Here is a 16,943-nt window from a genome sequence, read left to right as displayed (position 1 = left end):
TGGATTACATCCTACTTTAAATTTCATCATTGTTATGAATTGACAAAAAATGTGCAATCTCTTTAGACTGAACTTGAAGTGATATGTTAGAAAGGTTAGCTTAATTTTAAAGAGCTTTGTAGAAGTGGAATATCTGATACTATTTGGATATGACACTTTTTAATTTTAAGACATAAAAAGCTGACATGTGAGTGAGTGAATGCAACCATAATACGTACACTATAATATATATGCTGCTCGTGTAATGTAATGTACCAGAATCATATGATAACTTAAAATTGCTTGTCATTTGTTTGAAGCATGCTCGGCTCAATTGCCAAATCCTTCCTTCCATCCCACCAGTAGCTGTGGTCTACACATATCACAGCTGTGCCTACATGTATCATATCCTTCTCCTTTCTATCAAATCCACCAGTACCTGTGGTCTACACATATCATATCCTTCTTATTACTTGAAACCAATTTCTGTTGACGTTCCATCACCATATTGAAGCTACACCAGTTATGCGAAACACATATATTTCTTCACAGGACTTGGCACACAGATATGTGTTGAGGGGACCTGGTGCTTTTTGTTTGTTTGGGATTTTGTATACCAAGACTTTTTTAGTTTCCATGGCAAAACTCTTGAAATGAATGTTTCAACAAAAATAGAAGCAAAATTATGTTCTGAGTTTCAAGCAAACACAACAAATTTTATTTTCAAAAATCACTTTGGTCAGAATTTGGCAGGATTGTCCTTCAACAAAACAATACACTTGTATTGATTAAACAGGTTTATTTGTTGAGAACTTAATATGACACTTTTGTCGACCATTTCTCAAAAATTTTGAAATAGAAAGAGCATAAATTCAATTAACAGGGAGAGACTTCACACATGGTCTTTAACAAATTCAACTGCAAACGCAATGTAATTGTTTCTACTATCTAACACATCTTTCGAAAAAGACAAACTTGGTACTAAGTCTGCAAAAACTTTATACCACAGAAATTGATTAGTGACAAATATTTAGATACTTTCCTACCATGATGTTAAAAAGATGAAGTCTCGTATTTTCAGCAAAATCAATTACCAGCACAAACAAGTTCAAACAAACCCATAATAGAATACCCTGACTCGAAAGTTCCTTATAACAATTTAATCCATTATCTCCACAACTTGGTTATTCAAAGCATGATTTAATATTTCCCCTGAAATCATAAAATCCTTCATAAAAATAAACTACATTAATGAGGGCGTTCATCTTTCTGCACGATGCTGCAATCCTCCTCCTACTCCCCCTCACTATTCCATCATCCCCTGTCAGGCCCACCATCGTCTTCCATGCAACATACACTGTAAGCAGGTAGATTAGATTGCTATTGATTATGGTGCTTCCAGCCATTATATCAGACAAATTTAGCGTTTCTGTTTCAATCTGCCCCAACTACATCATTATTATAGGAAGTATCTGACAGGTAATCTGGGGCAATTATCTCATACTTTACCATTTATAACACGCGGAACAAGTAGATCTGTTAGCAGCAACAAAACCTCTGCTCTATCATTGTGCAGGGATAAAAACAGTCATGTCAGTGAATGTTTCAAAATGCTACTTGGTCCATGTGTAACTTCATGGTGACATTTTCTATTATTTGCAATGTTTTCAAATGTTTTGGAGTCCTTAAACTCTTTTATCCTTGGAAGTATTACAGCAATTACAAGATATATTTCAACCCGTGAAGATTCCGGGGTCTTCAGCAACCCATGCTTGCTGTAAAAGGCGACTATGCTTGTCGTAAAAGGCGACTAATGGGATCGGGTGGTCAGGCTCGCTGACATGGTTGATGCATGTCATCGATCCCAATTTTGTGGATCGATGCTCATGATATTAATCACTGGATTGTCTTGTCCAGACTCGATTATTTACAGACCGCCATCATAGAGCTGGAATATTGCTGAATGCGGCGTTAAACAACAAACCAACCAACAACCAATCAACAAGATATATTTCACAATGGACGTGTTTGGTAATTTATGAATGCCTTTTTGGAATAATGACAGTGCAAATGATGTGAGGATTCTTCTTTAGTTCTTGGTAATCAATGAGCCAGTGCTCCTGAGACATAATGATCATGACCGCCCCCAAACCACAGATGAATAAGATGAATATGATGAATATGAATGTCATGCTATGATATGGACAAGGTCCCCCAAATATGACTGATTGCTCCTGACCTACACTAGTTCATCTTCCCAGTTGGTCAGCCATCCAAATGGTATCTGTAATCAGCTACTTTGACAACAGTATGACTGATTCAGACCCCATTCATAACAAGTATGGTGTACTGTGCAGATGTCATCCATTTAAACAGAGCATTGTGATGTTCTGCTGAACAAGAAACAGGTACATATAATACTCAATATTTTATAGAGATATGTCATTCTTTTTAAATGCACACTTGCAATATTATGAGAATCAGTTTTGTGTATCATGGAAAGAAAAAAATATGTCCCTGTCAAAAGTGGAGTAGTATATTACAGCTGATAAACATTAAGTTTGATACAGTGTCTCTTCAAACACGCAGGGTGTGGGCAACCCACTGCAATTTGCTGTAACAGCTACTTCCCTCAGCACTGCAAGGATCCAATAACTGTGTTTGAATCCTTTAATCATGCCGATGCACTGATCTGTCAGTACCTGTGCCCATGGGTTTCACCCAAGTGGCAATCAGCTGCAACCTGTCTCACTTACCTTTTGCAATAAACTGATGACATAAACCCAACTCATCCATTTATCTTATTTTACTTCAGCCTTCAGAGACTCATTTCATGGATTCATTTCACTCTTTTATATATACAGTCGAACCTCTTTATCTGGAATGTACAGATATCTCAAACCTGTTCTCCAGTCCTGACTGCCTTACTATATAAATGCTCATGAATTATAATCTTGATTGTCCAGATGTCTTGAAGGTACAACACGGTCCTGCTAGGTTTGAAGTAATAGGGTTCAATTGTATATAAATGTAGGTACTTTTGTCTTAAATGCACAGTGGATATTTTCACGCTATATCAGACACGTAAGTCAATTATTTTTTGGTGCAGGAACATCAAATGAAACATCATCTTTCTGAAGGCTCAAATTAATTTGAACATACATACAAACTATACCACAGAATTATAGCTTGCCATCGTCAATGTCAGATTAAAATCATCCTTGTTGAGACTTTGCTTCATTTCTAAATTGCATTCCACCTAATTAATTTACTTTTGCTGAGCAAACTTTTCAGCTGGGGATAAAACCTGGTTATCAGAAATTGTGTGTCAATCACTGCCTTTGGAGACATCAGTTAACAATGAATCACTGCCATGACTGTATGGAAACACTAATGAACTGTGAAATCTACCAATGAAAATCACCAGTTTCACTACAATGTTTCATGAAGAAAGATATTCTTTCAGCACTAATTACGGATGTCCGTCTCCAATGAAATGGATGCCTCAACGAAATAATCGAGTCTAATCAGGGAGTCACTGAGGGCAAAAGGAAGCTATAAACATTGTTTACTTCGATTATTTTTTTTCAGAAACAAGGGAAGCTGGTGCATTATCAGCGTCTGTCTTTCATCTGAAAGTGATTCTTGATACTGTGTAAAATGACCTTTGATACCAGCATTACTATGGTAACAAACCAATCAGGACTGACAGTCAAACACTATTTCTTCTTATCATAGACTTGATCTATGAACTGTTTAAAACTTTAAAAGTAGCCATGATTTGGCACGAGATATTAAGGTCAGATATCATCAAAACTGTTGAAATTCACAGGAAACAATCCAACATTTGATCCTTTGGCTGAAAGAGAGTGAAAGGAAAGTGGTACCTACCTGTGGCTCACATTTCCTATGACATATATAGCGACAGACTGAAAAAGAAAGAACAATTTTATACAAAACAATCATTTCAAAAATATATATAAAACATTTTGGTAAAAAAAAGTACAGGTAATATTGTGGTCTACAATGCCCATTCTTTATATCACCACATACTGTGGCTGAAACCATGCATTAACATTGAAAGCTTCTTGAAGCCAGATCCATGATGAAAATAATTCTTCTTACAGTACACAATGGGTGAGTATTGCTCTATGTTGTTTTTGAAATATTTCAGCAATATTACTATTACTGCAGGGGAACCATAGACTGACGTTTAGTCCCAGATATAAAGTCTTCCTAAAAAGTATATACCTAAAAATAAGAATTAAAAAAAATCCAAATGGAGCCCAGAACAATCCTTAATTTCAGAACAAAATAACACATCTTTTCCTCACAAGTACAACATAACTTTTTTTCTGATTCGGAAGGATCATCTGAATATTTAACCTCAAAAGTGCAGTCAGAATTGGTCTTTTATGCATGACTGGACTCCATTGCAAATATATTTGTGAATGATTAATGCAGGGACGCTTCCTCTTCAAAAAGCCTAAACCCAGTATATCCTGGTATTGTGTAATTGTGAGGTCCAACAGATGGCAGTTTTAAAGTTTAGACAGATGAGAGAGGGTTTCTGAGGTGTCAGTTGTGGTCACCCACATCAGCAGCAAACACTACAAGATTAACTGATAACAAGTATTTGTCACAAAGTGACGAAATGTACCTCGCCTGTATGTACACCATAGTACCAAATATGAAGACAATCCAGCGATTAGTTCTGGAGATATTGCGGCTACACCGTTTTCCAACTCCAAAAGCAGATTTGCCTGCCCAGACCTTGAAAATGGGGTCAAGGTCACCAAAACCGACTGGTGTCTGTAGAGTCTGTATATACACCATAGTTCCAAATATGAAGTTCCAAATATTAGTTCTTGAGATATCGCGGCAACACCGTTTTCCAACTCCAAAAGCAAATTTGCCTGCTGTGACCTTGAAAATGGGGTCAAGGTCACCAAAACCGACTGGTGTCTGCGGAGTCTGTATATACACCAAAGTTCTAAATATGAAGACAATCCAGTGTTTAGTTCTTGAGATATCGCGGCAACAAACAGGTGGGACGTACAGACGGACTATGTCCCCCGCTTCGCGCTTTCGCGTGGCGGGGGACAACAACAAGCCAGAATCTCATTTGTGAGCCCTAGAGCCGACTTACATAGACTTGCCAAATCATTCTGGACTTCAGTTGGACTCCTTTTTTTATTTGTTTCTTTAGGGTCTGGGAGACTGTCTAGGAATACCAAAAGGCATCACACTGCATCTATGTGTGGAACCTGGCTGCATGGCCTGACAAACAGTTCCACCGCCCTATGCAACACAAAAACCAGGAACCAGCAGACAGTAGATTGAGAGATCTTGGACAGAACTGGCAATTTTGACCTTCCTTTCACAAAATTGCTACATGAGCTAATAAAATCTGCTGTACAGTTAGTTCCAATAGATTAAGAGATGGTAACTGCCCTTGAGTTAGTTGTTCCTGGTTGTTTTATCAGGCTAATACTGGTATTGACTGGTAAAAAGAAACAATGCCCCATTGCAGTGAGGGAAGGCATTTAATGCTGCTTTTAATAGTATTTCAGTCATATCATGCAGGTCATAACCCACATTCACAGAATCCTGCCTTAGAGAGTAAATTGCAGGTCCATGGAAAATTTCATATTTATAAAAATGTTAATTTCCAAAATATGTTTCATTTTAATCTCACAAATCATTCATGATCGTTAAAAACATAACTTAAAAAGACATGTAAATGTCAGTCATATATGATCTCTTGTCCTTGCAAAATTGCCTGTGGTAAGGACCTCATCAATACCATATATCTCTGATTGACTTAACCACAACTGAATTAACCTGGGATCAGAATAATAATGTCCTTATCCCCTGGTGTAACGTAACCCTGCTAGATATTGTATAGGCTCACCTGTCCATTATAAACACCCACAGGGAGATCTCATCCTAATGCAGATCAATACCTCACCTCACCTGGACACCAGGTCCAAGTCACCTGAGGATAACAATCTGACAAGCTCGTTTAGGTCCGACAGGTGTTATAATCCACAAGGGGAGAACAGCGTACTGTCAGGATCCACACAACAGTAGTGTTATGTTCAACACATGGTCATTAGTAATAGAAGACATTAGCTAGGGCCACAGGGTCACGGGAATCGGCTTTAGGCTCATTAAAGGCTATACCTGATCCCTATATGGTCTGTTTTAGCTGAAGGACCATGCTATTCTCTCAGAGCACTTGCGCAGGGGAAACCCAAAATAATTGATACTTTTTAGCAGTTTCCTTTTCCATTAAACAGATAAATGATCAATTACATCTTGTCAAGATTGAGACAACCAATTTAGATGGGTGTTAACTTCCTCTTAAATTCTTGATAATGATCTAAATTTATCATAATCTTATATGTGAAACTTTACATCAAAAGGTATATGGAGGAATAAAAAATTAAAAGTTACCAATCCAAATATATAGATACTTTAATTCAGATCAAGGCAAGTCACCCAAATATTCATGCTCTTGGCACCGGTATGTTTTTATTAGCGACCTGGTCTGGCAGGTAGGTCATAGTTGGATAATCCTTAATCAGTATTGAGACAGACAATTAGATTGACATTTAGTCCCAGAAATAATAAAGCTCTCTCTTCTAAAAACACATATCAACAAAGGAAACAAAATAAAATCCAAATGGAGCCCAGAACAAAGTTTAATGTTAGAGCTGCCTTGCCTTGCCTAATCATTCTTCATCTCTTGGGTCTGGGAGACAGGCTGAACAATGTGTGTACAACATATATGATTCTGAGAGTCAGGTCCCTGCCATCACGAGGAGGGTAACACACTGCTCCATATTTCCTATGAAGCCATATGTGTTAAGAAAATAGTAACCTTCATACAAGACACCATGTGTTTTCCAAGAAAAGTCTCAATTTTACAGGTTTTCGTCCTCTTTAGTATTTTGGGGGGTGGAGTTTTTTGGTTCATGATTTAATTCTTAATTCCCTGCTTTTAAGTTAAGTCATTCATGATGTTTTATAAATAAGTGTAGTACATTAGAGATTTGCTGCATGTTACAGTAGATTTCGAGTGCAATATATTAGCTACTCAAACTTCAAGTCCCTGCAATTTGCAACAAACTCTACTGGTTGTTTACATGTGTTTACATGAGTGGTCGCTGGTCACCTGGTCAGGACAATACAGGCTACCATGACAACCTAATTACTGTCCAGGTAGGATGACCTTGTCTACTCCATGATTCATTAACCATGATTCATTTATAGCCCTGTTGGTCAAGTGAGAAACAGACTCTTTCCATCACAGAGAAACAGGAATAAAAGTTGGTTTAACAAGAACTATCTGATACTTAAAGTGATAATGAAATAAACAAACACTCATATCAGATATTAATATGTTTGTGCCACAGTTTGTTGATAAGTTGAGTTCCCAAACTCCCAATTTGATTTTTATTGCAATCATATAAAATTCTTTCATATATGTGGATAAGCATGCAGCCACATTCATGTTGTCACAAGCAAATGCACAACATATGTGTATCTGCCTGTGTGCATGTGCGTGAGGATGTGCATGTGCATGTGTTTTTGGATCTGCAGCTTTATCAGCTCCAGGACTGTTTCATTTCACATACATCTCCTCCTACTCCGACCAGGATGTTTGCTCTCTTCAAGATTACAATCTGGACACACAGTATGGTGAGAATGTGACTAAGTTACTACAGAGTTATCTCCCTTGAATATCCATCTCAGATACAGCTAATATGGGAAATGATTGTTAAGATCAATATCCAAGGTAAAAAGAAAAGAATACTGACACTGACATAAAACTAAAACTATTTTACTTGACTTTTAAACGAACAGATGTGTTTCAATAGAATTTCCAGTTGTTACAGTCTTTTAGTCAACAGACAGCATCCTTCATTTTCACGCCATCACTGCATTGTTACAGTATTTCATTCATCAGACAGCATCCTTCATTTTCATGCCATCACTGCATTGTTACAGTATTTCATTCATAAGACAGCATCCTTCATTTTCATGCCATCACTGTATTGTTACAGTATTTCATTCATCAGACAGCATCCTTCATTTTCACGCCATCACTGCATTGTTACAGTATTTCATTCATCAGACAGCATCCTTCATTTTCATGCCATCACTGTATTGTTACAGTATTTCATTCATCAGACAGCATCCTTCATTTTCATGCCATCACTGCATTGTTACAGTATTTCATTCATCAGACAGCATCCTTCATTTTCACGCCATCACTGTATTGTTACAGTATTTCATTCATCAGACAGCATCCTTCATTTTCATGCCATCACTGCATTGTTACAGTATTTCATTCATCAGACAGCATCCTTCATTTTCATGCCATCACTGTATTGTTACAGTATTTCATTCATCAGACAGCATCCTTCATTTTCATGCCATCACTGCATTGTTACAGTATTTCATTCATCAGACAGCATCCTTCATTTTCACGCCATCACTGCATTGTTACAGTATTTCATTCATCAGACAGCATCCTTCATTTTCATGCCATCACTGCATTGTTACAGTATTTCATTCATCAGACAGCATCCTTCATTTTCACGCCATCACTGTATTGTTACAGTATTTCATTCATCAGACAGCATCCTTCATTTTCATGCCATCACTGCATTGTTACAGTATTTCATTCATCAGACAGCATCCTTCATTTTCATGCCATCACTGTATTGTTACAGTATTTCATTCATCAGACAGCATCCTTCATTTTCATGCCATCACTGTATTGTTACAGTATTTCATTCATCAGACAGCATCCTTCATTTTCATGCCATCACTGTATTGTTACAGTATTTCATTCATCAGACAGCATCCTTCATTTTCATGCCATCACTGCATTGTTACAGTATTTCATTCATCAGACAGTATTACTATTCATAATCATAACATAATTGCATTGTTCTGTATTTCGAATGTGTTTGGAATTCAACCCCAAAAAACTATATAATAGCATGTGAAATATAAACCAAAATAAAATCTTATTTGTTTTAGTTTTTAATGGGGTTAACTGCCAATTGAAATGATGAATTAGGCCAGTATGAATCATAATCATATCATATCATATAATATCATCCATCATCTCGATCTTCCATCACACCATTTCCATGAAAAGTGTTTTTGGCTAAGGCTGTAAAACTTACTCGCCTGTCTGAGATGGGCAGTTTTATCTTTGATGGTCAACTATTACATGCATGCCCGATGGTCTTGCTGAATTTTGTTGGCTCAGTTAATGAACTATAGGTTGTCATTGTGTTCCCCAACTAGCCCAGATAAGTGACAACACCCCCCAGTTTGATGCAGTTTGGCTACTCATACCCCACTTTTGGTTCATTGCCATTGGATATTTTAGTTCAGTTAAGAAAATTATAATGCTGTTAAAAAATTTTCAATATCTCAAATCGTTAAAAGGCAACATTTCCCCACTAGACTGATCTGTATTGCAGGTTTCATCAAAGATAATATTCAACAGTTTTGGAGTTTTGTCTTGGAAATGAGCACATGCCTGTTTTTTAGAATAGGTCCACCTTGTCATCATGAAATAAAATAAAAAAATATGAAAACAAAAATTTCAAATCATCAAAGGGCACCACTTCACCACTAGCTTGATCTGTATGGCAAGTTTCATCTAGAAATGTTCACAGTTTGAGGAGTTCTGCTCAGGAAACAATCACTAGACTCACTTCACCAGTAGGCTGCTCTATATAGCATGTTTCAACAAGAAATATTTAACGGTTTAGGAGTTCTTCTCCGCAAACAGAAAATGGATGGTGGATGGACAGACATGCTGATTTGATTGCTATATGCTTCTCCTTTTCAGACAGTGGTGATAACAAAATGAGTATCAATTTTTCCCAATTTGGAAGTTTTTTGGTCTTTACGGTTCAGTCAAATGTAAAAGGAACTTTTTAACTGGACAGTAAATTTACTAGACTTGCCACTCAGCTGTATGGCTACGATTATCTGAATTTTTAACACTAGCTTGAACACAGGGCACAGTGGAGAATTGCACATTGAGGCCAATGTGTAGTCTATTATATACTGGACATCTAATCATGTTTTATGAAGTGACATAACAATCTGACACCTCGTCATCGCCTGTGTTCCTCTGGGACTTTGTACCTTTACATGGACGACTTTCTTCTCTGCTTGCTTTCATTAACAATACCTTTCATAATTACACTTCATTACAACATTTTTCAGAACTAATTTTTATAATGTATTTTGAACCAAGGGGAATTCATACTCATATCACAGTCACAATATAAGTCCAAACAAAAACTTGATATGCAATTAATTTCACTGAATAAATCAATCAAGTTATCACCTGATGCATATTGTCCATCATATGATGACATACATGGGACATGGGATTCAGAATAAGAATTAGTGTCCAAGGTAGTTTTTTTTGCTCCCCTTTCGAGTCAAATTTACTTATTTTTCTTTTTGACGTTTGAAGTGTGGATATACAATGCTTACATCGCTATCGCAGAATTATTACTAACACCACTGCTGTCAAATATCAGTATTGTGCCCATCTTAATCATATGCACCAATTCTATACTCATCTCATAATGTTTTTTTTCTCTCTAATTGATACAAAGTACTTGCTGATTAATAACACAAATGGGGTGTTTTCAAATAGTTTAGAATAGACGGACCATAAATTACTTGTAACGCACACACATGAGCACCTCTCAGCAGGACAAGCGTAACACAATAATTTTTCACACAAAGCAGATGAATCTCTTCTCGTCATAATGCCATCCCTTGTGACCTACTTGTCCTGTCAATGCTGAGATTCAATTTTCATTCAATATGGATCCTGTCACCTGTCATAAAAAATCTAATACATTTATCTGGCCCTACTTTACCTCCAGCATGGAAGTCAGCTCAAACAGCTTCATTAATTCCCAAATTTGATTATTAGATCTCAGTTATTCCTCATCATGTTGAGTTGACTTAATCCAAATTAGATTTTTTTTTATGTTAGTGATGTAGTTCACAAAACCAGACTGGCCTGCTTCGGAGATGAGTCAATAAGCTTGAAGATTATTCTGTGGAGACTCGGACCATGTGCCTGGTAATCATTGTCCAACAAAGTATGAAAGAATGCCCCCTGGGGGGATTAAGTCACCTGAAAAATTAACACCAATCAATTTATGAAATGACCATATTCTTTCTTTGTGTTGCCAAAGTCATGACCAGGTTTCTTTTTCAATACAGGCCAGTCATGATGAATTCTGACTTAGAAACCCCTTTATTTCTTACATTTCTTCATCTTTGTAGAATTTATGTTTCATGTCAATTTGTGACTATGATGAAGTGTTCAAAGCCTTATAATAATTTCAGTCATTTCTAAAACTATTCTTATTGTCATTTTCTCCAAAAGAAAGCTTGCATAAGCATTACTTTTGCACAATTCCCAAGGCCTTTAATTCACATCACAAATCAACAGTGTAGCCCCTCAAAGTAATTCAATCTCTTAACAGAAGCACAAAATAAATTGGTTGATTGTCACAAATGATCTATTTACAAAGTGAGCAATTAAAACTAATTAACAAAATCGTAAATCACAAAATTATGATGTGAGTTGAAATGGGCGAGCTCTCTCGTTAGCTATAAATGTCACCAACAGCAGATGACCGATGGCTATGAAGGCCACGCCAACAGATGACCAGTAGAAGCTCTCTCTGCTTCAATGCACCACAAATATTCACCGTCACATTGAATGAATGGTGACATTGCATGCTGGTAGTCTGAAAGTGCTATCAGTAATGGGGTGGGTTGGTGGGCGGTAACTCGCCCATGACTTTGTTATGCCGACACTGCTGATGTAGTAACAGAGATATGAACATCAATTCTTAGAAGGAACACTTATTCCTTTCACTGTCACTTCAAAAGCATGACCATGAGTACATTATACATGGTCCAGGGCTTTCAGTAGTTCCTTCATCATTCTAGTAATGTGTCGATATTCTGTATGAATGTAAAACCCTATAACCCTTTACACCTAACCTGGCTTCTAAAAGGGGTTGGTAAGAAACAAAGAATGTCTTAATTTTTTATTTAATTTAATTTCTTTTTAAGATTTATTGAAATGTGAAAAAGTTATTTTTCAAATATTTTTGAAAGCTTCAATAATTGTCATTGTGCATCAACACTTATATATTTGTTAGGTTAAGATATTGAGTTTCCAATACATGACTATACTTTTAGCTTATTGCATACAGCCATTCATGAGTCTCAATAAGAACTTTTTTTGAAAAGTCTCAGAATTTGCTTCAGAATATAAAGCATGCACTGATAAATATTACTTGCATCCATTAATCATCCCCTGCATGACCTGACCAAACAGCCGCATGTTTTTTTCACAAATCATACCATCATATATGTCACCATGTCAATCTCAGATTACCCCATAAAGAAATCAGCATTCATCAAAGTCCTTCCAACTGTTTAGTAATCTGTTTTGGCCCCTGAAAATCCTTTTTGTTCCCTTCATGGGTAATTTAACATTCATAAACTCTCTCTCCATGTTTCTGCAAATATTTCAGAACATGGGTATAATTACATTAAGATAATTAGTGGGCAACTTCACAATTACATCATTAAATTACAGGGTCAGAGGCTTGTTGGGTCAAAGTTGGAGTGTAACCTCTGATGACTTAAGCTGATAATCCATCTGTCACTGAATTCCCGTCATCCTAATTGTGGGGTATCACAGATAATCACTACCCTGATGCACAACACGATTTCATCAACAATATTGCTCAAACTTCAATGGAGTTTCACATTTGTTAAAATATATTTTATGAGGACTATTTCTAAGAAGCAAAACAAATTTTATATGCTGAAGCAAGACATTTATTGTTGGACTGTTTTTATGTCTGCTGTGAACAATACCTTGAGTGATGGTCATGGTCACATTTTGTTTTTTTCATGTCTGTAATGTATTGTATTGTATTGTATTTCGCAACTGTGAGGTGAAATCTGAGGAACATTACCGCTTGAGACCTTTAAAAATATATTGTTTTTTTTCCAGCTAAGATATCAATTTACTCCGGTGAAAAAATAGTGATATCTAGCATATGGGTTAGACACATTCATTAGGTAGACCAAAATAGTCTACATGTATCAAATGTGGTTCTCAAGTTTCCTGGACAAAACAACAGGAAGTCGGTAAAAAGCAGGTTGTTTATGGCAGTAATAAAACAGCTCCAGAGCAGCAAGAGTATCCATCCATATGATCTTCCCCTCATCAGGGTGTGATGTGACACTGATACAGCCAGCTAGACACAGACAAGGGTCTGTCCACCTGGACTGTGATGCCTTCATCAGGGTGTGATGTGACACTGATACAGCCAGCTACACACACACATATATCAGGGTGTGATGTGACACTGATACAGCCAGTAACACACACACACACACATATATCTATATATCAGGGTGTGATGTGACACTGATACAGCCAGTTACACACACACATATATCAGGGTGTGATGTGACACTGATACAGCCAGCTACACACATACATATATCAGGGTGTGATGTGACACTGATACAGCCAGTAACACACACACACACACATATATCTATATATCAGGGTGTGATGTGACACTGATACAGCCAGCTACACACATACATATATCAGGGTGGATGTGACACTGATACAGCCAGTTACACACACACACACACATATATCTATATATCAGGGTGTGATGTGACACTGATACAGCCAGCTACACACATACATATATCAGGGTGTGATGTGACACTGATACAGCCAGCTACACACATACATATATCAGGGTGTGATGTGACACTGATACAGCCAGTTACACACACACACACACATATATCTATATATCAGGGTGTGATGTGACACTGATACAGCCAGCTACACACATACATATATCAGGGTGTGATGTGACACTGATACAGCCAGCTACACACATACATATATCAGGGTGTGATGTGACACTGATACAGCCAGCTACACACATACATATATCAGGGTGTGATGTGACACTGATACAGCCAGCTAACACACACACAAGAGTCTGTCCACCTGGACTGTGATGCCTTCATCAGGGTGTGATGTGACACTGATACAGACAGCTAACACACACACAAGAGTCTGTCCACCTGGACTGTGATGCCTTCATCAGGGTGTGATGTGACACTGATACAGCCAGCTAACACACACACAAGAGTCTGTCCACCTGGACTGTGATGCCTTCATCTAGGTGTGATGTGACACTGATACAGCCAGCTAACACACACACAAGAGTCTGTCCACCTGGACTGTGATGCCTTCATCAGGGTGTGATGTGACACTGATACAGCCAGCTACACACACACAAGAGAGTGATGATCAGGGTGTGACATAGGAGTCAGATGGTGATCCATCAAGTGGCTGTGTTTAAAATAATCCATCTTATAAGCCACACCACACCACTCAATCTGACGTACCTAAAACATGTAAAATGATGTGCTGAGAACACACCCGACACCTGATAAGTCCACACAGTGATACCCTATTTACCAGATAACCTTCAAAACTTCAGTACAACACATTTTTGTGAGAGCTAGAGTTTTAATAAAATTTTATTACTGACCTTGACAGGCTGACCCCTGGTTACAGACGAGCTGCTTACACACATAGCACGTGTGAGGACGACGAAAAGCATAGAGCTTGAACTGATGCCTCAGAACCTTGGGCTCTTCCGGCTGAAAGTAGGAAATATGACATACAGATGACCATGGCTAATTTACATTGTACAACATTAAATGCTGGGACAGAAAGTTGCATACATATGAGCATCTGTGGCAAAACAAAAGTAACCGAGCTCATGCACGTTTCTAATGATTACATTCAGTCAATTTCAGGCACTGAAAGTTCTATCTAAACAGGGCATTAAAAAAGATATTTCAATGAGAATGACCATCGAACCTCAATTATTTATGAAATTTTATTACCGGGTATTCAAATAATAGATACATAGCGGCCAAATGGCATCCAACATGAGAGCACAGCGTCTGGATGACAGATAACAAACAACACATTATGATTTATGTTCACAAAGAACTTTGGATCAGGTGATCTGAATATTGACCTGTGCTGAATTGAACAGAATCACACTCATATTATTATTATACTCCACTGAAACCAAAGGTGAAGTGGGGTAGCCTTGGTGTCAAAGCATGGGTGTGTCCCCCAAAGACCTGGGTATAATGTGTGAACCCAATTCTTAGTGTCCCATGCTGTGATATGGCCATAAAAATGGCTAAAAGTGCCATACCGTATACCCCATTCATTCTGAAGTCAAAATGTCATTTACGAAGAGTGGCAATAACACAGATGATGTTTCACTGAGTGCATTGTGCATGTCATCTTCACATGCACAAAAAGTATTGAAATATCAGTTCTTGAAACATAGAGCATGCCATGTGCACAACAATATTTCAGTTGTGAAAACATGTGTTTTTCACAGAAAAGTTTCAAAATACTGTTCCAGACTAAAGTCTACCTTCTGCCCTCTTTCATCTCTGTGGTTAATTCACTATTTCATCCTGTTTACGACCACAAACTTTGAACAAGATGTATACATTGTTGGCTGTGGCCATCAAAGCAAGTTGTCTGTATTTGGGTTAGAAGTACCACCACCACGCACACCACGCACCCAGACACGCACCCAGACACAGACACACACACACAGACACACCCAGACACACACACCCAGACACACACACCCAGACACACACACACAGACACACACACACACACACACACACACACACACAAAGGACAAATTGGTCAATAAATACATCCATTATAGCTTCTGTTGACCTCTCTATGCAACTTATTGTACTACTTCAAGGACTTGCTTTAAGTGCCGCTCATACACTAGAAATGCATTTACAGCCTAATTAGATGGTCCACTTTCAGCCGTGCAGCAGCATTCTGAACAGCCTCAGCAGGTAAATAGAACTCAGAGGATTTGTCAGGTGAAATCAAACTAAAATCCATCAAACATAACACTGTCAATATCACATTTACTTGTTTTAGGCAAATACTGTATATTTTCCAACATTTGCATTTTTTGTTTCAGTTACTGCAGGTTTCACTTTCCTCATTCCATATCCATCCCTCCCCCCCCCACCTACCCCAACCCACAGTATCACAGAATTTATTATCAACACATGTTGCAACATACACACTGCAAATGAAGTGGACATGTTTTACTTTCAAGACTTGGCACATTACCACTGCAACATTGTGCTAGAAATAAAAAGGAGTGATTCATTTATATATAGGTTACATCCACCATGACAATTTTTTTATCATAGTTCGACATTGTTGTATTCAAGACCCAATCAGTAAATAATTGAATCTCTATCAAAGTCAGGATGCACACATATGTTCATGGGGCTTGTGATGTTGCCAATATTTTCAGTCTAACTGAATCTTTTATATATTTTTCACTAATTCTCATCCAAAAGGTAACATGTATGTTTTCTGACTGGTTGTTGTGCTAATCCCATCAGTAATGGTACTTTGAAGCTATCCCCACAAGAGAAAGGAAACACATCTAATCATAATGGCTTCACACCTTCCTGTGTCATGTGGTACATACAAATGTCTGTTTATTCCCTGAGGCTTCATGCATCGGCCAGACATCTCTATGGGCACACCATCAAATAATTTGTGCTGAAGATGATGAATCTCTCCTGAAATGCCATGGAAGTGGTCTCAGAGCATCAGTGCCATCAGTGATGACCTTGCAGATACTCCTAACAACCCCAGCAGCTGACTTCCCTTCTGAGGTCACAGATCTCATCCAGTGAAGTTAGGAATAAAGCGGCTAAAGCCTGATGATGAAGCAATTTAAGAA

General features: G+C 37.7%; 1 protein-coding gene across 7 annotated transcripts in view; it reads right to left on the bottom strand.

Moving 5' to 3' along the window:
• The window catches only part of LOC139473536 (tensin-3-like), a 258,760-nt gene that overhangs the window by 147,658 nt on the left and 94,159 nt on the right, over positions 1–16,943 (bottom strand). For all 7 annotated transcript variants that reach the window (XM_071256156.1, XM_071256160.1, XM_071256164.1 and 4 more), the window contains 2 exons: positions 14,667–14,778; positions 3,871–3,908 (listed from right to left, as the gene is read on the bottom strand). In XM_071256156.1, the coding sequence (XP_071112257.1) occupies positions 3,871–3,908; positions 14,667–14,778 (150 nt within the window). The remainder of the gene's footprint in view (positions 1–3,870; positions 3,909–14,666; positions 14,779–16,943) is intronic.

This window comes from Haliotis cracherodii, unplaced genomic scaffold (genome assembly GCF_022045235.1).
Source record: "Haliotis cracherodii isolate W230 unplaced genomic scaffold, xgHalCrac1.p SCAF_29, whole genome shotgun sequence".
Taxonomy (NCBI): Eukaryota; Metazoa; Mollusca; class Gastropoda; order Lepetellida; family Haliotidae; genus Haliotis; species Haliotis cracherodii.
The sequence above is the reverse complement of the archived record's forward strand: the minus strand, read 5'-3'. Positions and strand labels throughout refer to the sequence as shown.